Source organism: Felis catus, chromosome B4 (assembly GCF_018350175.1).
Source record: "Felis catus isolate Fca126 chromosome B4, F.catus_Fca126_mat1.0, whole genome shotgun sequence".
Classification (NCBI taxonomy): domain Eukaryota; kingdom Metazoa; phylum Chordata; class Mammalia; order Carnivora; family Felidae; genus Felis; species Felis catus.
In genome coordinates, this window is record NC_058374.1 from 12,199,054 (window position 1) to 12,225,898 (window position 26,845).

General features: G+C 45.9%; 1 protein-coding gene and 1 long non-coding RNA gene across 7 annotated transcripts in view; one reads left to right on the plus strand and one right to left on the minus strand.

Moving 5' to 3' along the window:
- Positions 1-26,845, plus strand: part of CAMK1D (calcium/calmodulin dependent protein kinase ID) — a 509,211-nt gene that overhangs the window by 465,771 nt on the left and 16,595 nt on the right. For all 6 annotated transcript variants that reach the window (XM_045060866.1, XM_045060868.1, XM_045060865.1 and 3 more), the window contains 3 exons: positions 848-923; positions 23,555-23,667; positions 24,950-25,028. In XM_045060866.1, coding sequence (XP_044916801.1) covers positions 848-923; positions 23,555-23,667; positions 24,950-25,028 — 268 coding nt within the window. The remainder of the gene's footprint in view (positions 1-847; positions 924-23,554; positions 23,668-24,949; positions 25,029-26,845) is intronic.
- LOC123386439 lies at positions 19,183-24,575 on the minus strand. Its single transcript, XR_006600293.1, has 2 exons — positions 24,341-24,575; positions 19,183-19,609 (listed from the first exon to the last, which is right to left on the minus strand). It is a non-coding gene; the product is annotated as an uncharacterized LOC123386439 (long non-coding RNA).

Genomic DNA, 26,845 nt, shown 5'->3' on the forward strand with positions numbered 1-26,845 from the left:
ACAAGCAGATTCGGGGATTGTCTGTGGTTGGTATTTCTTACCGTCGTAACCAGAAATATTCAACAATAGTTTGTATGCGTTCCTAGTCCTGCTTAGGAAAGCATGCAAGGCCTGGAATAGCAAGTGTGAGAATAGGGACAGAATAAGCTGAGACCCCTGGGCTGGAGGACCCTCGGGTTAGAAGCGAGGAGTTGAGATTAAGGAGCGTTTTTGCTGTTTGACAGGGGAGAGGCTGAACTGTCTGTATTGACAGGAGACCCACCCCAAACCTTAGAGAATGAGCTGAGAGCGGGCCTGGGCCAGGCCCCCCAGGGGCCAGATTTCAGGTCTTCACTGCCCTGGATTGTGAGCTCTGTGAAGGCATTAGGAAGAGGCTTCCTGTTCATGCCCCACGGCACCCAGGGAAGCCCTGTGCTGGGCCCAGAGAGGCTTCCCTGAGTTAATTTTAGGTGGAGTCACACCCCAGACTCCCGTGAAGTGTACCTGTCCCCGACTCAGTCTCAGCTGAGCTGTAGTACTTAACACAGCACTGACATGAGAGAGCTACCTATTCCTATTTGTTGATTGACTGATTGAATTTGACTGATAATCTCCAGTCACACACACACACACACACACACACACACACACACACACACACACATACACGCATGCACAAATGCTCTCACTTTTTTCTGGTTAAGAAAGCCAACACCCAAAATAGGTCCTCTATCCCTACTCAGTTTTTAGAATGACAGAAAGTTCATCCTGAGGCGCAAAGAGAAAAAGAAAAGAAAAATCTAAGAAATGTTTTATGTCTTCACCTTTTGAGTTGTCAGGCTTGTGTCTCTCCTTTGTCATTTCACAGCTCCTGAGGTCCTGGCCCAGAAACCGTACAGCAAAGCTGTGGACTGCTGGTCCATCGGGGTGATTGCCTATATCTTGTGAGTATTGCTTGCTACCTTGGCTTCTTTTTTCTTTCTTTGTTTTTTATTGTCGCGAAATACACATAACACAGGATTTACCATTTTAACCCTTTTTAAATGCACAGGTCAGTGGCGTCCAGTTCATTCACCCTGTCATGCAGTCACCACCACCCATCTCCAGAATGTTTTCATCTTCCCCAAACTGAAACTCTGTCCCCATTAAACTCTGACTCCTGTTGTCCCCTCCCTGTAGTCCCAGATACACTCCATTCTTCCTTCTATCTCTGTGAAGTCGGCCATTCTAGGTTCCTCACGTAAGTGGAGTCATATGGCATTTGTGCTTTCGTGACTGGCTTTCTCGCTTATAACATCCTCAGGGTTCATCCATGTGGGAGCAGGTGCCGAATTTCATTCTTTTTAAGGCTGACAAACAGTCCGTTATATGCATATGACACATTTTGTTTATCCATTCATCCCTCAGTGGACACCTGGCGGTTTCTACCTTGTGACCATTATGCATAATGTTGCTATGAACATGGGTGTTCAGATGTCTGCCTTTGGGTGTCTACCCGGATGTGGGATGGCTGGATCATACGGTAATTCTACGTCTTAACATTTGGAGGAAGCTCCACACTGTTTTCCATAGCAGCGCCCCCACTTTACGTTCCCAACAGCAATGCACAAGGGTTCCAGTCTCACCACATCCTTCCTGACTTTTCATAACAGCCGTCCTAATCGGTATGAAGTGCTTTCGTCGTGCGTGTGATTTGCGTTTCTCTTTCTTAAAATGTATTTCTAATGTTTTTGAGTGCAGTTGACACACAATGTTACATTTGATTCAGGCATACAGCATAGTGATTTCATAACTCTATACGTTAGGTTGTGCTCACAACAAGTGTAGCTTACCCTCTGTCACCATACGACGCTATTCCAATACTGTCGGCTCTTTTCCCCATGCTGTACCTTTTACTTCTGTGACATATTCATTCCATCACTGGAGGCCTGTACCTCCCACTCCTCTTCACCCATTTTACCCCTCCACCCTCCCTTCTGGCAAACCATCAATCTGTTCTCTGTATTTATAGGTCCAGTTCTGCTTTTTGTTTATTTATTCATTTGTTTTTTTAGATTCCACATACGAGTGAGATCATATAGTATTTGTCTTTCTAGGTCTGATTTATTTCACATTGCATAATACCCTCTAAGTCCATCCCTGTTGTTGCAAATGACAACATCCCATCCTTTTTATAGCTGAGTAATATTCCAGTGTGTGTGTATGTGTGTGCATGCGTGTGTGCATGTGTGTATCACCTCTTCTTTATCAATGGACACTTGGATTGTTTTCATATCTTGGCTGTTATGAATAATGCCTCAGTGCATTTATCTTATGGCTAATGATGTTGAGCATCTCTTCATGTGCCACCTTGGCTTTCCTGGGGATACAGATGACCATGAAAATATTAGGACATCTTCAAAAGAAATCAAAATGAGAAAAATATGATGAAAACCAAAATTTAGCCTTTAGATACCTCATTTCTTCTCAGGTGCCTCATCTCCACAACCCAGGAAGGGCTGTCATAGGCATAGGGTTGTTGCAGTTGTTTTCACGGTGATCAGTTTTGGTTATTATCATTATTTTTTGTTTTGTTTCAATCCACTGTAAAGTTGTTTTTTAATTACAATTTCTTTTGGCAGTGATACTTTCAAACACCTACAATGGAGCACACTGCTAGGCTGGGTTTAGGCCAACTGGTGTCTGTAATTGATAGGAAATGAATTTCTTCCCAAGGAAGGGAAGGCTTTCTAGCAGACAGAGTCTGCTACACACAATGAAAGCCCGTGGGGGATTGTGATCAGAGAAAGGTCTGACAGTATGTGGCATCCTCAGGGACTGCTGGAAACATCCCCCCTGTATTGGCGTTGTCTCATTATCTGGAAAGCAAGCGGTCTTTCTACAGCATACATTCAACCAGGCAGCTTTTGTAATTTAATGTGGATTTAGTTGACAGCTCCTGTAGATTCCTGCCATTATCACAGGATTTATCCATTCTGATATCCTTGGCCCGTAGGACTCCCACTTATGAAAATAGGTAAAGGGCAGATTCATCTGAGCTATAAAGCTAACATTGCATTTACATAGTGCTTTTACTTTTAAAGCATCTTGACCATCTTCTATAGTAGTTTCATCCTTTTTAGTGTGTGTGTTGGGGGGAGTTACAGACCCTTTTGAGAATCTGGTGGAAGCTCTGGACCCTGTCCCCTAATAAATTCACACACACACACACACACACACACACACACCCCACACTTTAGCATACCTCATTAGGGGGCTTCCTGCATAGGTAGATATCAGACACAGGCCGTGTGTTATTTACTCTGGCCCCCTAAACTCTCAGCTGAAATTCATATCAGAGGTCGTGCCTTGACAAACTTGACATGAAAGATGAGAAGAAATGAATGATGGGCCACTGTTCTTCCTGCAGAGGACCAAAGCTGGCGTCATCTCGAGAAATCTGGGGCTAGGCACAAGTGTCCCTTCATCTGGGCTTCTGCTTGTTTGTGCCTTCACACTTCTTCTGAATCTTGACCCAACAGTCTGGTCTACACTAATGTCTATAGATTCCCTTTGTATGTATAATGGTTTCCCTCAAGTCTTGGCATTGGGGTAGGATATCTGCACAGCTAGAAGGAGGTACATACAGCTTTACTGGGATGGGCATTGGTGTCTTAGCTCTGGCTGCTATAACAAAACACTATGGACTGGGTGACTTAATAGGCAGACATTCATTTCTCACAGTTTAGAAGGCTGGGAAGTCCAAGATCTAAGTGCCTGCTGATTCAGTTCCTGGTGAGGACCTTCTTTCTGCCTAGGTTGCCACCTTCCTATTGTGTCCTCACAAGGCAGAAGGGGAATGTTTAAGCTCTCTCGTGTCTCCTGTCTCTTTTCATAAAGGCACTAATCCCATTATGGAGGCCCCATCCTCATGACCTCATCCCAACCTAATTACCTCTCAAAGGCCCCATTTTCAAACACCATCACAGTGGGGGTTAGGGCTTCAACATACAAATTTGAGGGGGATGCTATTCAGTCCATAGTAAATGATTTGGTTGTGTTGTGCCTGATAAAATTCTTATAGCAGAATCTCCTCAAAACATGGACATTTCAGGATGGACATAGTACCTACTTTATAATATCAATGATGTGTATATAATAAATACGTATATATCTATATTATATATACACATATATATTACATCAAACATCTGTGTAACAGTGCAAGGATATAAATATTCTCACAGGTTTTATCTCCCTTCACCTCCCTGCAATCCTACAAGATAGGTGTACTTATTACTAAACCCACTGAGAGAAGATGAAACTTCAGTTCAAGGACACTAAGTAATATAACTTGGTGTCAGAATTGACATTTGAACCCAAGCCCAGCTCTGACTTCCAGTCCAGCTCTTTCTGCTATGCCACATGCCCTCCACATGCAGACGTGGCCATGTCAGTGAGAGAAGACAGGATGTTTCTTCCCCTGTGATATCCAGCTTGTGTTTATTTCTTTCTTTCTGCAAATGTTTACTTGAGTACGTACCATGCACCTGTCACTATGCTAGATCCTGGGAATGAGCGTTAAACAAAACCTACACAGTCCCTGGGTTTGTGAAGCTGGCTCTCAGTCTCATGGAAGAGACACGTATTCAGAGAAACCTCATAAATGAACATTTAAACATGTGCAACATGTGCAACACATTTAAAAACGTGCAGAGTGCCTTAAAGGAAGAGCATGAGGTGCCCTAGTAAAGTGGAACAGAGGTTGCCTCGTTTCCACTGGGGTAAATGGCTGAGGAGGACTTCTTTGAAAAAGGGGCCTTAAAAGAAAACCTAAATGATGTGTGAGTGTTCAGCAGATAGAGTGAGGAGAAAGTGTTCCAGGCAGAGTGAATAGCATGCACAGAGGAGGCTTTCAGCTGCAAGTAACAGAAAATTCTGGCTTAAGCATTTAAAACAAGAAAACAAGTCATACCTCACATAATAACAAGTGTGGATCTAGGGGAGCCACAAGACTGCCTAGGTCAGAATGTCACTCCCAGATGGTATCCATCTGGGATGGTACTGCTCTTCACCATCCTCAGTACGTTAATCTTTCCTTGCGACCACCCCCCACCCCCCACAACCAAACAAGATGGCCACCACAGCGTCGGGCATCTTGGACAGACACAGCATTGACTGGTGGAAGAAGAGGTGATGTTTATCCCCATGTTCCTGGAAGAGCTAGAATATCTTCCCCAGAAGTCCCTCAGGCAACTTTCCCTCATGTCTGATTGGCCAGAAATGCCTCCCATGCTCGTTTCTAAAGGAGTCCCTGGCAGAGAAGATGGGATTATCGCTGGTTGGCCAGATGAAGCAGGGGACCTCTGCTGGTGAAGAGGAAAGCAGGAAATGGATTTGCAGTAGGTAAAGAACACATCTGCCATGGCCCAATAGGTAGGAAAACACCAGGAAGGACAGCAAGGGGGCACCCAGGTGGCTCAGTTGGTTAAATGTATGACTTGGGTTAGGTCATGATCTCACGGTTCATGGGATCGAGCCCTGCACCAGGCACGGTGCTGACAGCCCAAAGCCTGGAGCCTGCTTCGGATTCTGTGTCTCCCTCTCTCTCTGCCTCTTCCCCGCTCGCCCTTTGTCTGTCTGTCTCTCTCTCTCAAAAATAAATAAATGTTAAAAAAATTTTTTTTAAGTCCAACATGGTTAGAGTATGATATCAAGACAGGATATCAGAAAGTTATATGCAAGAGCCTGGGGAAGGAGAGACATGGCAGAAAGTTTAGGTTTAACAAATGTAGTGGGAAGCCAAAGAAGGATTTTGGCCAAAGATATGAACTGATCTGATTTTCACTCAAGTATTATTCCAGCTACTCTGTGAACGGGGGTTAGACAAAGCAGGAGTGGAGGGTGGTGACTGTTGGGAGGCTTTGTCAGGTGAGCAGTGACAGTTGCTTCCACCAGGGAGGCAGTGATGGTGATCAAGTGGCAGGTGTATTTTGGATATGGGGTTAAAGGAGAGAGAAGTTTCAGGGGTAAACCCAAGTTTTTGGCATAAGCATTCATGTAGATGGCTAAGAAAAAAGAATAGAGGGTGATGAATGAGCAAGTCTAGGGGGATCAGTGAGATCAAGAATTTCATTTGGGGCATGTTAAACTTGAGATAAACTTTGAGATATCCATGCAATTGTGTATGCACATGTGGAGGTCAGAAGTCTGGGATAGAGATGCTTGGCATATATATCTGGGTATGGTTTGAATGTAGTATATCCAAAGCCTTATAATTACAGTATACAATACAATACTTGTCTGGGTTAAAATATAGTATTAAGTAAAGCAATACTATATTTCTTTATTTCTATTTTAAGTATAAATTGGTAAGCTCAAACTTGGTGGTCACCTGGTCACCACTAGTTTTGCTCCAGGGATTAGTCTCCAGTTGATTTATCAGCTGTGTCATATTTCAAAATGGCAGCTAGGGTGCCTGTTTTCCTTGGTGCCTTCCAGAGCTCTGAGGGTCTCAAGCAGAGAATAAATGGAGACTGTGAGCCTCTCTCTTATACCTTCCAAGATGTTCAGATCTTTATGGCTGATAGGCCACATTCTAGATAAAATTTTTCTACATAATATGGCTATGCTTGGAGAACCACTCACTTCAAATTTATCATTATTAGTGTCAACAACCAACTAGCATTTCTTGAGTACCTTCTCTATTCCAGGCACTGTGTTAGGTGCTAAAGATGCCAACATGACAAAAGCATGTTGCCTCCCATGAGAATATTCACAGTGTATATGGTGGGACAAGAAGGTTCATAAAGCAGATTAAGTGACACGCGGAGGGGCTTGTGTGCAGCTGTAGGAATTCCTGGGCTGAAGCCACCAATGGGGACAGGGGTGTTCGGGAAGGAGGAGGCACCATGCCAGATATGTCTAGGAGGCTGGATAAGACTAGCATTTCAGAGAGGGGAGAGGGATGCTTGCAGGCACAGGATCAAGGTTGCCTGAGGCACATTCGAGCGCTGATGAAAATACTCAGTAAAAGGCCCCTGGCCGTGGTTGGGGTTCCTGGTGCAAGGCTGGCTCCAGGTTGAACTAGGGTTAGAAGTTAGAACTCCTGGATCTCAGTCTCAGACTCTTGCTACTTCCTGCTGACCGGCTGGAGGGTTAGGGTGGGTCTGCCATAGGTGGGGAGGGCCCCTACCCATGTTGGGACTTTTGACCTTCCTACTGCACCCCGACTCCCTGCTTTCATCTTCCATCTGGAGACCAGTGAGCAAGGCTGCTGAGCAGGTCGTGACGCACAGGCAGCACACAGGGGAAGGCAGCTGTCCCGCGGGGGTCTGTGCTGAACCCCTGTTCTTCATATCACCTGTAATGGAAAAAAGGTTAGCCTCTGCAGTTTTTTGAAGGGCAGCCGTTATTTTCATTTGCTAAACCTGTCACACTGAGAAATCAGATCGCAGCAAAAGCGGCTGTGACCGGCCACGTACCAAACGTCCCCTCTGCATGCAGACATTCTGTATTTTGTCAGTGCAGATACTTGATGTATTCCTTCTCTTTTGATCTCTGCACTCATTTCTATGTTATCCATCATGTTGGAAGGAGAAATATTTTTTCCTATGAGGGATACTCATTTTTAAAAAACACATTTAATGGGTCCTTATCAGGAGTCCCTCTAGGGATCTGGACTTAGGAAAAACATCTTTGCCTGCATCACTTAAGCTACTGAGAAGAATGAGGAGAATGTGAGGGACACCCTGGTGGCATGTCGGTGTCCAGCCTGGAGGTGTGGTCAGCCAAGATCCCGCAAGTTCCAAGGAAATAAATGTGCCCACTGGAGATGAGAATCAGCATTTCATTGACAAGACTGAATTTTGCCATCATGTGCACACTGCCTTTCTTTCTCGAAATTTCAAGGAGATGAGTTAATGATGGCTTGCCTCACTTATGCTCAGGGATACAGCATGCTCTGTACTATGGAGAAACACAGTGGATGTGTGTCAGTCTAAGAATCGAGCAAGGCCTTACGGAGTTTGGGCATGAGAGTGTTTGGGAAGGCCAGAGGGTTAGGGTGGGTCTGCTGTGGGTGGGGAGGGCCCCTACCCTTGTTGTGGCCTTTGACCTCTCTGCCTAGCAGAAACTCCAGGCAAAATACTTACAGTAATCCCCTTACTTTTTGACTGGCCTCCTACATGGTTCAGTCATTAAAACGAGGTCACATAAATATCTATCGGCCAGCTGGTACCCAGTGTAATTGGCTTTGTAAAGAGTGGTGATAAGAGTGCCTAATCTGTATGGTAGGTCCATTTTTGGAGACAAAGAATGTTCCTTGTCAAGGTAGTCATCATCATTTTAAACCATTGACAGATCCGGCTTTGTGGATACACATGTCCCAGGGAGAGAGCCGGAACCCAAGCTCCAGTAGGAGAGAATGTGGTGTAATTACTCAGCCCCAGGGAAAGAGCCAAGCATGGGGCATTATGATGGTGGTTACTACCATTAGTATGAAAAGTGTTAGCACTAATAAGAATAATTAACTGGCATTGCCAGCAGGCAGCAATCATCTTGTTATATTCATAAACTTTGTGGGAGGGGACACATTGCCTTGTTTAGGCTGCTTTGGGCCCATGGGCTGCACTTTGGCTTTCGAAGTTCAGGAACTAAATTAATCTATTTATTCATCTTGCTCAGACAGTCCCAGTGAATTGGTTCACACTAGCCAGACTCAAAAGAGATTAAAAAAACAAAAACAAAAAAAAACCTGGAGTGTCAGTTTACTAAATCATGAGATCCGTGCCCTGCAGGGTAATTGGATACACATGTCATCAAACTAGCATGTTCTCCCCACAAGAGGAAATGCTCCATGAGAAAGCAGATTAAAAGCAGAAGTTGCCTTTACAAACAAGGAATCAGAGCCTAAAGCTGGATGGCCTTACATGTTTTCCCAAAGCCTAGAGTCCTCTCCAGGGTTCTTCTCTATATCCAAGGGTGTTTCTGTCCCTCTGTGACACAGCTGTCCCTGGTGGCTGGTCAGAGTGGCCACAGACTGGCCAGGGCTTACGCCTCCCTCTCCTCCCTCCTGCCCTAAAGATCAGCCTCCAGCCTTCTCTATCTTCTATCATTCAGGCATTATTATCGGTGTTTGAGCAGGCTTTGGTTGTCATAATTCTCAGGCTTACTGACTTTATTTCACTGACTGCATTTCACTATGGTGCTTTCCAAGGATTTCCAGAAAGGTGCTTCATCTCCCCTCCATAGTCTACACTGAATGGATTCTGTATGTGGCTAAATGCCTTTTGGTTACCTTTAGTCTCAGACACAAGTACTGCTTGACCGTATTCCTGCTTTGTTGTGGGCCTGTGACCCTCTCCCTGCTGCTTCTGGGGAAAGACTTTATTGGTTGTCTGTTGATGGTTGGTTCACTTCTCAACCCTTAGGAAATAGTCAAACAAAAATTGTCTGGTTTCAGAAAGTGGGTGGAGGGGTATGCACGGAGGTGATGGAGGAAATTTTACAAGCAGCGCAATCGAGGTCAAGAAATTCTGCACTTTAGTTGGGGGAGGGGGAGCAACTTCCTGCCAGTCATTTCAGGGAAGGTGGAATCCACTAATGTCTTTGTCTCGCAAAGGCCCTGGGGTAGAAAGGACACCTCAGGGAGAAGCTCATAGGGAATGTCTCACCTATATCACCTTTACACTCAATGGCAGGGCTTCAGGCCAGATGGAAAAACATTTCACTTCCTCTGCTCTCTTCTGTTCACGTCAGCATCATCAGTATCCTCTCCTGGAAACTGTCATTTAACGCTTCAGGATATTTCTCCTGGAGAACAGAAGGCAGAGGATTGACATGCATTCACTTAACTAACATTTATTGAGCCGAATATGTGTCAGGCAATACGACGGGGTTGCAGAGATGGATTCGTTACCAACTCGGACTTGGGGGTGCTCACTGTCTGCTGGAGGGGACAGACAGTAAACAGATCACTTAAAATCCAGTCTTGGTGGCTGTCACCGAAATGAGAGGCAAGAGCTCCCAGGGCAGAGCTGTAAACCCTGTCCTGGCCTTGAGGAAGTCTCCACAAGGGGATGGTGATCTGGCTTTGGACAGACTGTCTTCAAATATTGGCAGGGCCATCACGCAGGGAGATTGATGGTTTATCCTTCACGACCAATTATCTGAAGGTAACGATGTGCTTACTGTGTTGGAGAGAAGATGTACTATTCAGTCTGAAACATAATTTTTGAAATAGAACTTGAAAGATGTGATCCAGCTTTGACCTTCCGATGTCTCAAACTTGATGATGGGGAAAATATAATCTTTGAATTATCAGGATTTTTTCCAAGTTTATTTATTTTGAGAGAGAGAAAGAGAGTGAGTGTACAAGTGGGGGAGGGGCAGAGAGAGAGAGAGAGGGAGAGAGAGAGAATCCCAAGCAGGCTCTACACTGTTAGCACGGAGCCCGGTGGGGGGCTCAAACTCAGGAACCATGAGATCATGACCTGAGCCAAAACCACGAGCTGGATGTTTAACCGAGTGAGCCACCCAGGCGCCCCTGAATCAGGATTTTTAACTCACCTATCACCATACTAAGCAAACGGAAGACTCAAAAGAGGCCCTTATTATGTTTTACCATGTTTACCATCTGGAACGTAGCACAGCAGCCCAGAGGCAGGAAGGAGGCGGCACACAGCTAGCGTAAAGCTGCAGAAAGTGCGTGGGGGGTGTAGGAGCAAGTCATGAGTTTGGACCACTTACTCTGAGCTGGGTTTGTGACCAGGAGGTGCAGATGATGGAAGTGAGAAGGGGAGAGTCCCTGATTTCCTCGAGCAAGTGAGGAAACGCTCGTGGAGGTGGTAAAGGGAACCACAGAGGACACGCCACAGCCCGTGACTCTGCACCGAACACTGCACTCTGCGTTGGCGAGACAGCACCCGGGGACCGTCTTCAGCCCTCTAATCCCCTTGCTGTGCTCCGAGGGCTTGCCGGCTAGGCATTCTCAGCAGCGCTTCGTACGCGAGTAAGCAGAGGCCAGGGGACAAGTGGACAGCCCATGGCGTGGCTGTACCGACACACTTCCCAGGTGCAGCAGCTGGTCTGCTTTTCACCTGCAGAATAGTAACTGCGTGCCCATCAGAACGGGAGAGAGAAAAGGAAGGAAACAAGCCTAGAGGGAGGAAGCAAGAGCCCTGCAACCAAAAAAAAAAAAAAAAAAAAAAAAAAAAAGTCAAGATGCAAAAGTCGAATTGGAAATCCGCCCGGGTTCAGAATCATCAGTTAGCGCTGGTGTTAATCACCTCCAGACTGGATGTCTGCACCCCTCAGAGCTTCGGGATGAAATCCATTACTCGTGAGAACTAATTTTAGCTGCTGGAAGTTTCGCTGGGTTTTTCCTAACACAACAGTCCTGGCTGTTTGAAGCTCTCCCTGCTCATCTTCCTCCCCGCCTGCCCTCCCTTCCGTGGTCAGCGCGAGCGGAGTGCAAAGTGGCTTTGTCTGGGCTTCCTCTGGCTGTGTTTCACCTGCAGCAGGGGGCTCAGTGCCTCTGTGTCCGTCCCCCAGACAGCCTCAAGGTGCTATCCCTGTGGCTAACGCAAGAATCAAAAAGTGATACACTTGGAAGCGGCCCTGTGGATCACGATCCAACAGCTGTGGATGCTGCATTGTCTGGTCCGCTCCTTTACAAACTCTTTTACTCCGAATGGAGTATGCTACTCTCTTCTCACGCTTGGAGAAGTGCTGAATCTCCTTCCCCCCGACCCTTCCCGGCGGTTCCCAATCTTCAGCCCCAGTTGTATATAAACTGTCCAAGAAATATGTTTCCTTTCTCCCCTAGATCTTTCCCTGATCTGCTTACACATTCTCAGCTTTCAAGGCCTTATCCAAATCTCCGGGGATGACATGGGACACTTGTCTGTTACATTTTCATCAACAGTGTTTTGCTGAAGTCAGCCTGCACATGGTTTTAATACGTGAAACCATTCCTGCTTTCTCCAGCCTGATCTCTTCCAAGTTTGTGAGGAGAAAGTTCTGGAGTGTGCATGGTCAAACATATGGTCGCTGAAATCATTGGATTACATCTCTGTAATGATTCAGGCCTCATTGGTCATTCTGTTTTGTAAATCCGCATGATACGCTGAAACCTGTTTTGTTCACTAAGTGGGCCTTGCAGCTAAGTACAAGAGGTTTATCAGCTTAAAAAGCTTTGCTTTATTTTATGAAAGTTATATTACCCAGAGGAAGATGAATAAAACTCAGATTCCTTAGCACCGGACCCAGACATTCATAAATACACACCAAGTGCCGAGACAAAAAGGCAAACGGGGGCTTACCAGAGTTATTGCGTATCAGACAGACCCTGGTTTCCAGTGGAGGATACCCAGATTTGATTGGTTTTGTGAATGTTTTCCAGAAACTCTTTGGGCCTGGGTTGACCTTATGTGGCTTACCTAGTTTGCAATAATATACATAGGGGTTTGTTGTTTTCACCATTTCCATGGCGCCTTGGCCTAACTCCATCAAAATATTCTTCTTCACAAATAATGCCTTTGCGTAAATGTTCTCTGGAAATCTCGAGCTCTTCCTGGAATTGAGGGCTCCCGGGCTAAATGCTTGGAAATAGTGGGATACAAAGAGCGGAGTGAAAACCTGATCTCTGGTACACTCTACCCTTATCTTCACCACACAGGGCACGAAGTTATGACCAGAATTCGATCGTGGCTCCTCCTCCTTTTCTGTAGCAAGCTTTATAGTTTAGGTCAGGAGGGATGGGCCTTCGTGGATGATTCTGAGACTTTGCACAAAGTTTAAAGGTATGTCGCTTCATTTTCACTTTGAGGCCACTGGACTGAGTCCCTCGGGCCGCGTCTGCTCCTCTGTCCCCAGCCCTCCTCCCCCCGCCCCATTGTTCTTCCTGGTGGTGAGCAGCGATCCACGTCAGTGCCTCAGCTTAAGGAGCCTGAAAGGGATTGCAGAGCATTGGTGGGATGGAAAAGACAAGACAGGATAAAGGAGAGGGAGCCTACATTTAGTGATCACTGTGTGACAGCACTTTCCGGTGGTATACCTGTTACCTTCATGTCTCTGCATCCATCTGTCTATCCATCTTTGTGTGTGTTTGTATATAATGCACATTATTATATAGTATGTGCTATACATGTCATATCTCTCTATAAGGTGGGTGTTATTATTCTCATTTCACAGAAGAAACTGAGCCTCAGAGAGGATATGTCATTTTCCCAAGGTCACTCGACCAGTACTTGTTGGAGCCAAGATTGGATTTTGTGTCCTTTTTTTTTTTTAATGTTTTTTTTTTTTAATTTATTTTTGAGAGAGAGAGACAGACCGAGTACAAGAAGGGGAGGGATGGAGAGAGAGGGAGACACAGAATCAGAAGCAGGCTCCAGGCTCTGAGCTGTCAGCACAGAGCCCGACACAGGGCCGGAACCCACAAACCACGAGATCATGACCTGAGCTGAAGTCGGGCGCTTAACCAACTGAGCCACCCAGGTGCCCCTGAAATCTGTGTCTTTGTTTCTCTAAATCCCAGGCTGAGGAAACTACACCATGAAACCTCTCTGAAAACAAAGCGAATGGCAGTCGGCTCTCAGAGGACAGTACCAACCTTTCCTTGAAAAGTCACTTCTCCATTCTCCTTCAGAGCCCTTTTATCCAGTTAAACTAAACAGCAAATTCTGGGTTGCTATTTTCTGGTGACAATTCGATTGTCAGTATGGACTGTTGCACCCCAAATGCTTTTTGCATAAAATATTGAAAATAAGTTTTGGCACTTAAGCACATTTCAAGTGCTTAGAAAATTCTCTTATGTATGTTATTTGATTTCCCACCTGCTCTGGGTCAGTGAGGGATGCCTGAACTCTTTCCCAGTCCTGCCGGGCTCCATGATGTCTTGACAGAAGGGTTTCTAAACTTTACTTCCTTTCTAGGCTCCATGTGGGAGCAAAGCACTCAACGAGGCTACTGGACATGATCATATTGGAATCCGGTTCAATATAGACTCAGGTTCATTTTTCTCCAATCCCTGTCTCCCATGGACAGGCCATAATAGTCCCAGCTGTTCCCCTCCTTCTGTCTTTCCAGAAAGCAGGCTGGGTAGAAGGGTAGGTGTTGATTTTCTGAGTGCAAGGACTTGGAGCTGTTCTTTATCTCTTTGGCAGGTCATATAGCCTTGTTTCTGGCTCTGTTTCATCATGTACAAAAACACAGCACCCTGACTTCAGAGACAGGTTTAGGAAGAGGACGTGTGTGGCATTTCCTCGTCTTTGCCTTGACCTATCCAGCTGCAGGACTCCTATTAAAGGTTAAGATGACTTGGCTCTGGAATTGGATGAGTAAAGTTAAAATTCTGTTCTGCCCCTTAGGTGTGAGAAAGTTGCCTAATCTCACATGCATTTCCTCACCTGGAAATGGAAGATGAACACGCTTACGTCCTAAGTACACATGGCTCATAAATGAGACAGAACGTGTAAATTGCATAGCCTAGTGTCTGATACACAGTAAATACTCAACACATAGTGGCCATTGATTTTAAGTTTACAGGACACACACAACGAAGTCCCTCTTCTATAGAAGAGTCAGGGCCCTACTTGTCTCACTCACATATGGCCGGACTCTGAACTCTGAGGAACAGGAACAGGGCTGGTCTTCACGACCATGTGATCAGCGTTTGGCTCAAACATTGGTGCTCCATAAATCTCCGTAGAATTGGACTGAAGTTGCTTTTGTTTCTCTAAACAAGAGCCCTGGGCAGATAGATGCCCGGGCCTGCCACTTGCTGTGGTTGAGACCACCTCTCCCACTGGGGCCCACTTTCCCAGGCTCCTAACTGAGGCGCTAGGCCAGGCGATGACTGCTGGACCCCAGAATAAAATTTGATTCTGTGCCAATCCCCCTACTATGTAAAGTCCTTCCCCAGGCATACATTTCAGCTTCTGGTTTGAGGATTCATACTGGGAATAAGCAGGGGATATGGTCTATGGGTTATGTCCTCTTATGGGCATTTCCTGGTTGGAGGGCAGACAGACCTGGGAGACGTTACATGGAGGAAACCTTCAGGGCACAGGATAAATGTGAGCTAAATGGTTGTTGATGATTAGTTGTGCTTATTCCAGTCTGCTTTGAAGATGCTACTGGGCATTAGGAGGTTTCACTGCAAAAATGACTGAAAAATTGTAACACATGAGAAAGTTTAGTTGAATTATTTTCTCCGGAAACTATTCATCCATTTCAGGATGATCAACACTACTTTGTAAGTCAACTGGAGTGTGTGCCACTGTGCACACAAACATGCACAAGCATTTTTCATGTAAATATTTCCCACTTATCAAAGAATAATCAGCCAACAAATATGTATTGATTGTTACTGAATGCTAATGAAACATACAAAGGAAATACAATATATGACAAAGTCTTCTCTCCTCTAAGAACTTACAATCAAGGTGGTAAGACACGTGCAATAGCCACGAAGAGATCCTTTCGAAATTCTTTGAGAGGACCCAAGAAAGAGACGGGATTGAAGTAGAGTAGGAAGAATGGCGAGTGTTCAGAGGGGTTGAGTGCATGGGGTGGTAGTCCCAGAAACATCGGGAGGTGTTTATGGGCTCATTCATCTGGCAGATTTTTGTGGAACACATACTGGGCTGGGTACTGGGATCACAAAAGTGAATGAGGCACTGTCACCTCCCTCAGGGAGCTCAGAGTCTAACGGAGGAGATGGTGGGACGCAGATATCAACCCGTACGTGCACCATGATGACTGTATCTTAGAGGCTGGGGAGCTCAGAGGAAGGGTTCTGCCTGGCCAAGGTGGGGGTCAGGAGAGATATCATGGAATAAGGCCATACACACAGAGCTCTGGGAAAAGGAGGAGCCACAACAGTGCACACAGGAAGAAGAGCATTCCTGGCGCAGGGAACAGTGTATGACAAGGAATACTTGCAAACCTTCCCATTATCTTTCCTGTCTATTTTTATACATCCTGTTTCTTTTTAAAATTTCCTGTTTATTTGGAAGCTTAGTGTTGAGTGTCTCTTTCCCCCATCCCCCAAATAGAATGTAAACATCATGAGAGTAGGACTCACCGTCTCCTTGTACACTATATCCCCAGGCCTAGGACACAGCCGATGCCCAGTCAGTATTTGGGGACAGTCAGAGGAGGACCTGATGGGTGGTTTTTTATCCGCTGTCCTCAGTGGGGGACCCGAGTTGGGTACTCAGAGAAGGCAGCCCCGCCTACTGAGCTGGTCCTTCCCTCCCAGCATCTCTGCTTCTCTCTCCACGTCCACACCGTCAGCCTCCCTCTTGCTAGCCTCTTAGTCTTCATCCCAAACGGAGGTGAGACCCGGGGTGCACTGGTGTCGGGCTGCCTCCCGGGCCTGCTCCCCTCCCTTGCACTCTTTGCCACCGTCACGGTCCACACAGCAGCTCCAGGCATCCTGTTGCAGGGCTGGGCATCATGCTGGCCTGCACGGGCCACGGTCCCAGACTCCAGATTCCCCCAATCCTCTCTCTCAACTCCTTTTGGAATCTATCTGCCCCACTGATCAAACTCCACTGCCTGTGCCCTCCTGCTTTTCCTTTGCCTAAATACCAACTTGTCTTCCTGCCTCAAATCCACCCCACTCCAGCTGCAAAGCCACTTGCCCTTGTGGCTCCTGTGGCTGGGCCTTTTGGGGGGACTTCCCATAGCCTACCTGCCTTAGTGGGGGAGCCCAGCAGCATGGGGTCTGGCCTCTGTGCATTCTGCCAGCTTCATCTCCCACTGCCCGTGGGCTTCCATTTCACACTGCAGCAGCAGCAAACTGCTCCGAGGCTTTGGAACACACGATTCTTTTCTGTCCCCACGTCTTTATTCCCGGTTAGCCACCCCCACCAGTAGCCCCTGTGTCTCCTGTAAAACTCCTGCTCATCCTCTGAGATAAAGCGTAGACATCTGCTGTTTCTGCCTCCCCAGAAGAGTTTGGAGACGATGTCTGTGTTCTTATGTATCATCCTGTATCCAGTATCAAACCCAGGACCTGGTATGCAGTAGGTCCAAAATCAGTATTTGATGAATGCATGAGTGCTCGGTATACGTAAGACGCTAAGTGAGTATGTGTATGTTGGCTGATTAAAACTGACAGTGAATTACGATAACGTCCACATGGAAATACTTTGTGGAAGTCGCTGCCTGATGATAGCCACCCTGACAGGTGTGAGGTGATATCTCATTGTGGTTTTGATTTGCATTTCCCTGATGATTAGAAATGGTGAGTACCTGTCAGCCATGTGTGTCTCTTCTTTGGAGGAAAAAACAAAAGAAAAAAACAAAAAACAAGAGAAAGTGTTGGTGGGACGGTGGAGAAAAGGGAACCCTCGTGTACTGTTGGTGGGAATGCAAAATGGCGCAGCCACCGTGGAGAACAGTGGAAAAAAATGGAGGTTCCTCAGAAAGTTAGCAATCCCACTTCTGGGTGTATATCCAAAAGAATTGAAATTAGGATCTCAAAGAGTTATTAGCTCTCTCATGTTCACTGCAACATAATTCACAGGAGTCAAGACATGGCGACAGTGTAAATGTCCATCAATAGATGACTGGATAAAGAAAATGTAGGGGCGCCTGGGTGGCTCAGTTGGTGAAGCGTCTGACTTCGGCCCAGGTCATGATCTCACCGTTAATGAGTTCAAGCCCCGCATTGGGCTCTATGCTGACAGCTTGGAGCCTGGAGGCTGCTTTGGATTCTGTGGCTCCCTCGCTCTCTGCCCCTCCCCCACTTGCACTCTGTCTCTCTCTCAAAAATAAATGAACATTAAAAAAATTTTTAGGGGCGCCTGGGTGGCGCAGTCGGTTAAGCGTCCGACTTCAGCCAGGTCACCATCTCGCGGTCCATGATTTCAAGCCCCGCGTCGGCTCTGGGCTGATGGCTCAGAGCCTGGAGCCTGTTTCCGATTCTGTGTCTCCCTCTCTCTCTGCCCCTCCCCCGTTCATGCTCTGTCTCTCTCTGTCCCAAAAATAAATAAATGTTGAAAAAAAAATTAAAAAAAAATTTTTTTAAAGCAATGTAGAATATGTAGAAATGGTATATTATTCAGCCTTTTGAAAGATGGAAATTCTGCAATATGCGACAACACAGATAAACCTTTAGGACATTACACGAAGTAAAATGAAGTCAGTCACAGCAAGAGAAATACTGCGTGATTCTACTCACATGAAGTGTCTAAAATAGTCAAATTCATAGAATCAAAGAGTGGAATGGTGACTGACAGGGGCTGGAAGGAGGGAGAAATGGGGAAGCAATGGATGTAATGTTTCGGTTACATAAAATGAGTAAACTCGGGAGATCTGTGCGACATTGTGCCTGTAGTCAACACTACTTGACTCTACACTTACAGCTTGTTAAAAGAGTAGATCTCATGTTAAGTTTTCTTTTAAGCTTCAAGAAGTGACCTTTTTCAAAGTCACTGCCTTATGTTAAACGTGGCTGATCTTTTCTCTTTTTTCAGTAGAAATTGTATATATTTAAGGTATGAAACACGATGATTTACTATACGTAGTGAAATGATTGCTAGTCAAGCTAGTTAACATATATTCTGACATGTTACCATGTTTTCTTGTGATGAGAGTACCTGAGATCTACTCTCTCAACCAATGTCCAGTATTCAGTGCTGTGTTAACTATTGCTTTCACACTGTACCTTAATCTCTAACTTACTTGCCCTACAGATCTGTGATTTTGACCTTTGACCACCATCTCCCCATTTCCCTCACCACTCCCCCCTGACCCCTGGCAGCCACCATTCTGTGCTTCTGCGTATTTGACTTTTTTAGATTCCCTGTATAGGTGGGGTCATGCAGGTTTTTAAAATTTCTGTGCCTGGCTTATTTCACTTAGCATCATGTCCTCCAATTTCATTCATGTTGTTGCAAATGACAGGATCACCTTATTTTTTGGCTTGAAAATATATCATTTTATACATATGCCACAATGTCTTTATCCATTATCTGTCAGTGGGCACTGGGGTCATTTCCATGTCTTGACTCTTGTGAGTAACGCTGCAGTGAACATGAGAACGTATATCACTCTTCAAGGTACTGACTTCATTTCCTTTGGGAATATATCCAGGAGACATGTTGCTAGATAATATGGTTGTCCCATTTGTAATTTTTTGAGGAACCGCCATACTGTTTCCCCCCAATAGGTTGAGGTGAATTTTGGAAATAAAATTACACAAAAGGGTAAAGAGGTAGCAACTGATTATTGCATGGGAATCCTTTTAAGCAAGCACCCATTTGCAGAGGGACACAGATACATGGCCAAGGGCAGACAATCAAGAGGACCGTATATGTAACATGATTACCCCATTAAACCCACAGGGCCTCTTAGCAGGAGCTCTCAAGCTATTACAGGATTTCGGTTTCCAAGAAAAATTGTGCACTGCCGAATCAGCCATGGTTGGGCATCGCCGATTTTCACATTCGTTTATGCTAAAAGCCTTCTCCTTCATGGAAAATCTTCTCCCCGATGAGCTGTGTCCACGCCCAACAGGGGCATTTTAGGTCAACCAAACCACATTGCATTCTCTCTACAAAGACAGTCCAGGTTGCTCCCAACACCGGGCCTTGCACACTGAGTTCTTCTGGAATGATGCAGAGCATACTGCCTCCTGCAGGGGAAGGTAAAGGAGACAGGAGTCAGGGTAGGTGGGATCTTCGAGGACTCTCTGGGCTGGGGGCGTGGGGGGCTGTCCTACATCTTAGATCCTTATCTCTGTTTCAAAGCCCAACCAGGGGGCTCAACAGCCAACGGTGCAGCCTCTTCTTCCAGAGCACATTTGTTCATCCAAGCATTTACTCGGCATCTGCTATGAGTGAACTCAGGGCTGGCCACTGGGAATCCAAAGACAAGAGTGAGACCTAAGACATGGTCCTACCTTCAGGACAGGTCAGGGCAGTGTGCAGTGTAGGAAGTGTCACTGGGGGTGTTGCCCACTGTCACTGGGGCACAGAGCAGAGCACCTACCCCACCTGGCAGAAAGGGGCTAGGTCTTCCTAGTAATAGCTCCACTGGTCTTCAAGGGTGTACCAGAGGCAAGTGAAGGGGGAGGGTAGCCCAGGTAAAGTACATGCCTTTACCTTGGTCCAGAAATAAAAAGTTCCCAGTGGGGAACCAACTCTGAACACCTTAGCACACAAGACCCAGAGCATAGGAAAGGGGGTTGGAAAGGTAGGGTCCAATCACTGGGTTCTACTTGCAGATGAAGGGGCAGGTGGGCAAACTAAATGACCTACAGAGAGGATTCAAAGTCAAGGCTGCAGCATAAGGTTCAATTCTCAGTTCTCTTCCCTTGAGTGAAAAAGCAAAATATTTAAGAACACAAAGCTGGAATCAGATGGATAGGCCTCGAGTCCTGACTTTGCTGCATATTAGCTTCTTTGCCTTTAAAATGACAATTGTGCAAGGGACTGTGACCCCAGGCTTCTTAGCGACTGAGACGTAAACACCCCTAGATCCAAGGTGGCGAAGGGAGATGGGGAACAGTTTCCAGAATCCGAGGCGGAGTGCCTGGTAGAGTATGCTCCCTGAGAAGGAGCAGTGGCCCTCAGTCAGCAGGTGTAGCCAGCCTGAGTGTTGGATGAGAGCAACCAGGCCAACACATATCCCATCCCTGACTACCCCCTTCCTTCACCATCTCCCCTGGAGGCCCCATTGGCCACCTCCTATCAGATGTCAGAGTTCACCCCTCGTTCAAGTATCCATACAGGTCAGCCTCCCAGGGCACAAAGCAGAGTGGAAAGTGGCTCTAAAGGGTGAACAGAGGTGTTGGGGACCCACACCTCCTGGGGGAGTTGAAGTTTGAATGAGATCATACAGCAAAGCTCTTAGAGGCATTTTTTACCTAAAACAAGTGCTCAGTCAAGGCTAAAGTAGAATCTAGCAGTACATTTGCATGAAGGTGCCACAGGTAGACAAGACAGCATAGTAAGAAAGACTGAAGATATAAGGGTTCCCCTTGGATGACCGTCCTGAGGCTGGGATGGAGGAAATCGATGAGCCCCGGAAATGTGTGTTGCCTATAATTGGGCATGACCATCAGTCATTGGGTTGGTAAGTTTAGATGTCATTCCCATTTTTTTTTCTTTTTTCAGTTTATTTATTTTTTTATTTTGAGAAAGAGAGGGGGAGAGAGAGAGGGCATGAGTGAGAAGGAAAGGGCCAGAAAGAGAGGGAGGGAGAGAGAAAATCCCAAGCAGTCTCTGTGCTGTCTGTGTAGAACCCAGTGTGGGGCTCGATCCCAGGAGCCATGAGATCATGACCTGAGCTGAAACCAAGAGTTGGACTCTTAATGGACTGAACCACGCAGGCGCCCCAGATGTTCATTCTGAACCACAGACTTTTAGGTCTAGAACATTGGGAATGGCTTTATCGTCTTTGACTATGCATGGTGAGATAACTTGTACGTTATTTAAATGGTATGATATATAAAATAAGAACACAAAGATTCCACTTGCCAGTAGGTCTAGCCTGCAGAAGTCAGTGTTCTTGTATATGGAGATAAACCACTCAGAGTTGTTTGTTCTCCTATTTGGACCCTCCACACAAACCTACTAATGAAATAGCCTGGCCAGGGAGCTCTGTGAAATTTCTAGATCTGAGGAAGATTCGACAACTTCTATTTGTCCTTCTCTTCCTTTACAATCCTTATTTTAGAATCCTCTTTCTTAATGTTAACTTCATCTCCAAGCTAGATCTGCGTCCTTTCCTTACATCCTCAGTATACCCACATAAGCGGTATTCTATCCCCCGCCCAAAAGAGCTTAAAAACCAGAAGAAATATAAGAAATTGGGATATACATTAACAAAATTGGCATAAGAAGAATAAATCTTTCCTGGAATTTTCTTAAAGGTTTTTTTTTTTTTTCCCTTGGAAAGAAAGCCAAACTGTAAAGTGAAACACACTCAGCTGTTAATAAACAAAAACCTATCATATCTAAAATTCAGTTATTTTCCAAGACGAACTAACATTTTGCTCTGTCTGTTTTTCCTACTATGCACATTTCATTTAGCCCAAATCCTCATTATGGGAAACATTTACATATCCATCTCGCGGCTCCAGCATTTCCTGGGCAGTGAAATATGTGCTCCGTGGTTTCAGAACCCTGGTTCTTACTCATTTTGCCAAAAGCAGCAAATCTTTAAAAATGAAATTTTCCAGGCACTTAGCCCCTAAATCAACCTTGTGGGGATAGATGAGTTTGAAACTTATCGGCCCACAAAACGTCTCACAGCCTTTAAAAATGTCATCAGCCTTCCCCCTGGGTAGCGTGACCGGAGACACCCTGTGTCACAGCCCGAGCAGCTGAAAATGAATGTACCAACCCAGCGTTTTGACCCTTTATTAAGTTTCTTCTTTGCCGACAGCCTAATCCCTCACAGGCCTGTTGATTCCTGTTCATTTGTTCTCATTAAATGGATCTCTATGCTGGAGCCGTGTTTTGAACAAAGTTCAGCTATGTGGGGAGGTTCAGGGCTCGTCTGGGGGCAGAACTCCCACTGCAGCTGTCACCCGCCAGGCTGACGTGGGCCCAGAACCAGCCATGCGGCTCTGTGTCCGGGACTTCTAGAATCCAGCCCTGCCTCCTGGTCTGCCCATCCCTTGCAGCTCCAGACTCTATCTTACCCCTTCCTGGATGTCCAGTCCCGACCAGAGCCTGCCCCTGCCCCATGTGGGTCTCAAGCATGTACTGGATCCTTCCCTAGGTGTCCTAGCCATGCAAACAAGTTGACACGGGGGGATCATAGAGCCACAGCATCTTAAAGCCAGGAAGAACATTAGGAATTTCTAGTCTGGCCTCCTCATGTTCAAATGAGGAAATCTTGGTCCAGAAAATGCATCATGGCCTGGTAATGCACATCAGTGCAGAAAGCAGGACTGCCTGAGAACCCATGGTCTTATGGGATGAATTGTATTTGGGGCATCTGAGAAACATTTTCACTCCTGTTAGGTTGGTCAGCTGACTGTTGGTACCTCCAGAACTGTATGTGGCTTGCACCAACACCCTAATATAATCTTGTAAAGATCAATTTTGAAAGGGTTCGGAGGAAGAGGGGTGATAGCATTATGATTTGTGCCCACTTCTGCTTTTATATTTGTTGTATATTAATGGCCCAAACTGTGACCTTCCAAATACCCAGTTTGGGCACGGTAGGTTGGTAATGTGCATTTTAGGGGAACTTGTGGCAAATTGGTTACCAACCCATCATCTGCTGGGGATAGTATTACAGACAATAAGATGAGAAGCACTTGCACACAGAAGGTTTGGGGGTTGGTTTGGGAGTATACGGGGCTCTGGTTAATAACATGGAAAGGTGGACTTACGTGCGTGTTTACTTTAGATCATCACCTCTTTGCCACTTATCAGATCAGTTTCAGCTCTGTGCCGCCTCTGCCCATAGAATGTGTGATTTCTTTGCTCACGTGGTACTTGTAACATACACACAGCAGGTTTTCTCAGTTTGGGTGGAAATGGCTCTTCCTTCCGTGCAGAATGTCCAGCCACCGCCGTGGACGTGCAGCCACTACAGATCCTTACACTGTCTTGTCTTCCAGGCTCTGCGGCTACCCTCCCTTTTACGATGAAAATGACTCCAAGCTCTTTGAGCAGATCCTCAAGGCGGAATATGAGTTTGACTCGCCCTATTGGGACGACATCTCTGACTCTGGTAGGTATCTCCGCTCCCCATGGGTGGCCCCTGGGACCCTACGTCCAGACCACCTGACTGTGACAGGCCTGGGGGGTTCGGAGCGGTCCTGAGGCTCCCAAGGACGTTTCCTTAGCTTCGTACTTGGACTTGACATGCCACGTGGAAGATAGGCTGGGGACGTCTGACCCGAGCCAGATTGAGGGACAGGACTGACTTCTCCACCACTCTTAGCCGTGCCCTGATCTGGGCGCTCCAGGACTGAACCAGTATCAGCTAACATTTATTGAGTGCTTATTGTGCCCATGTGCTAGCTTACTTGGTCCTCAGGACAACCTATCCCATAGGTGTTACTATTATCCCCACTTGACAGGTGAATTAACTGAGGCCCCAGAAGGTGAAATGCCTTGACTGAAACCACACAGCTAGTAAGTGGCAGATCTGGGATTTGAACCCAAGCCCTCACGCCAGAGCCCACGTCTCAGCTCCTGTGCCACACTGAAACGTTCCCAGAGCCGTTCACCATTTCCTCCTCAGGGATAAAGATCAAAACCAAGGCTCACGTAAACTGACGAATCTCTCGAGCCTCAGTGTCTTCCTGAGGAGGTCAGGATGATAATAATACTCCTCCCTACCAAAGTGGGTGGTGCAAGGATTAAATGAAATAATAAATAGGGCAGAGCCCTGCACTTACCGGTGAGCTGTTCAGATATCGCATTTTATTATTTGAGTTATTTCCTCCTAACTGGAAACACCTGCTTTATTCCTCAGCAAAATTGCATGTTCATCGTGATCGGCTAAGTGGGCCGCGAGGGGGCTCCTTGAGGGCTGTGTATCCACAGGGCCTGCCCAGGAGCTGGTGGCCTTGGTAGAGGCCTTGGGGATTTTGTTGAATCAGTGATGTCTGGAACACAGAGAGGACGTCAACAAAGCAGCTCTCTTGGCAGCAATGAGCTCAGGGAGAGGCATATGATAACAAAGACGTTTGATCTCTGAACCGAAGATGTCACCAGCTGCCAAAGAGAAGGGCTTTGACTTGGGAAGGCTGGGTCCGACGCCTGGCTTGGCTGCCTCCTCGTTCACAGTGTCACCCCTTAAGAGTGCCAAGTCTGGGCTTCCCTTTCCCCCAAACACTGATTCCCGCCTGCCTCCCATGTCCAGGTACCCAAGAGGGTTGGGGGGCATGGGAGGGGCTGGTCTGTTTTTCATGTGCCACACAATGTTCCTGAAGGCCTGGTGGCATCAGATTGTCACATCACAAGCCACAGACTGATTCCACCCCTTGTGCTTTCTTTTTGAACAGCAAAAGATTTCATTCGGAATCTGATGGAGAAAGATCCAAATAAAAGATACACTTGTGAGCAAGCCGCTCGGCACCCATGGTAAGAAAAATGACCCAGTAGAAGGACCTAATGCCATCTGATGCCTTCCCAGAGTAAAGTCCCTCTTAGCTGCTCTTTTTTTTTTTCAATATATGAAGTTTATTGTCAAATTGGTTTCCATACAACACCCAGTGCTCATCCCAAAAGATGCCCTCTTCAATACCCATCACCCACCCTCCCCTCCCTCCCACCCCCCCATCAACCCTCAGTTTGTTCTCAGTTTTTAAGAGTCTCTTATGCTTTGGCTCTCTTCCTCTCTAACCTTTTTTTTTTCCTTCCCCTCCCCCATGGGTTTCTGTTAGTTTCTTAGGATCCACATAAGAGTGAAACCATATGGTATCTGTCTTTCTCTGTATGACTTATTTCACTTACCGTTAACACTCTCCAGTTCCATCCATATTGCTACAAAGGGCCATATTTCATTCCTTCTCATTGCCACGTAGTACTCCATTGTGTATATAAACCACAATTTCTTTATCCATTCATCAGTTGATGGTCATTTAGGCTCTTTCCATAATTTGTCTATTGTTGAGAGTGCTGCTATAAACATTGGGGTACAAGTGCCCCTATGTATCAGTACTCCTGTATCCCTTGGGTAAATTCCTAGCAGTGCTATTGCTGGGTCATAGGGTAGGTCTATTTTTAATTTTTTGAGGAACCTCCACACTGTTTTCCAGAGCGGCTGCACCAATTTGCATTCCCACCAAGAGTGCAAGAGAGTTCTCGTTTTTCCACATCCTCTCCAGCATCTATAGTCTCCTGATTTGTTCATTTTGGCCACTCTGACTGGCGTGAGGTGATATCTGAGTGTGGTTTTGATTTGTATTTCCCTGATGAGGAGCAATGTTGAGCATCTTTTCATGTGCCTGTTGGCCATCCGGATGTCTTCTTTAGAGAAGTGTCTATTCATGTTTCTGCCCATTTCTTCACTGGATTATTTGTTTTTCGGGTGTGGAGTTTGGTGAGCTCTTTATAGATTTTGGATACTAGCCCTTTGTCCGATATGTCATTTGCAAATATCTTTTCCCATTCCATTGGTTGCCTTTTTGTTTTGTTGGTTGTTTCCTTTGCTGCGCAGAAGCTTTTTATCTTCATAAGGTCCCAGTAGTTCATTTTTGCTTTTAATTCCCTTGTCTTTGGGGATGTGTCAAGTAAGAAATTGCTACGGCTGAGGTCAGAGAGGTCTTTTCCTGCTTTCTCCTCTAGGGTTTTGATAGTTTCCTGTCTCACATTCAGGCCCTTTATCCATTTTGAGTTTATTTTTGTGAATGGTGTGAGAAAGTGGTCTAGTTTCAATCTTCTGCATGTTGCTGTCCAGTTCTCCCAGGACCATTTGTTAAAGAGACTGTCTTTTTTCCATTGGATAGTCTTTCCTGCTTTGTCAAAGATGAGTTGGCCATACGTTTGTGGGTCTAGTTCTGGGGTTTCTATTCTATTCCATTGGTCTATGTGTCTGTTTTTGTGCCAATACCATGCTGTCTTGATGATGACAGCTTTGTAGTAGAGGCTAAAGTCTGGGATTGTGATGCCTCCTGCTTTGGTCTTCTTCAAAATTCCTTTGGCTATTCAGGGCCTTTTGTGATTCCATATGAATTTTAGGATTGCTTGTTCTAGTTTCGAGAAGAATGCTGGTGCAATTTTGATTGGGATTGCATTGAATGTGTAGATAGCTTTGGGTAGTATTGACATTTTGACAATATTTATTCTTCCAATCCATGAGCACGGAATGTTTTTCCATTTCTTTATGTCTTCTTCAATTTCCTTCATAAGCTTTCTAGAGTTTTCAGCATACAGATCTTGTACATCTTTGGTTAGAT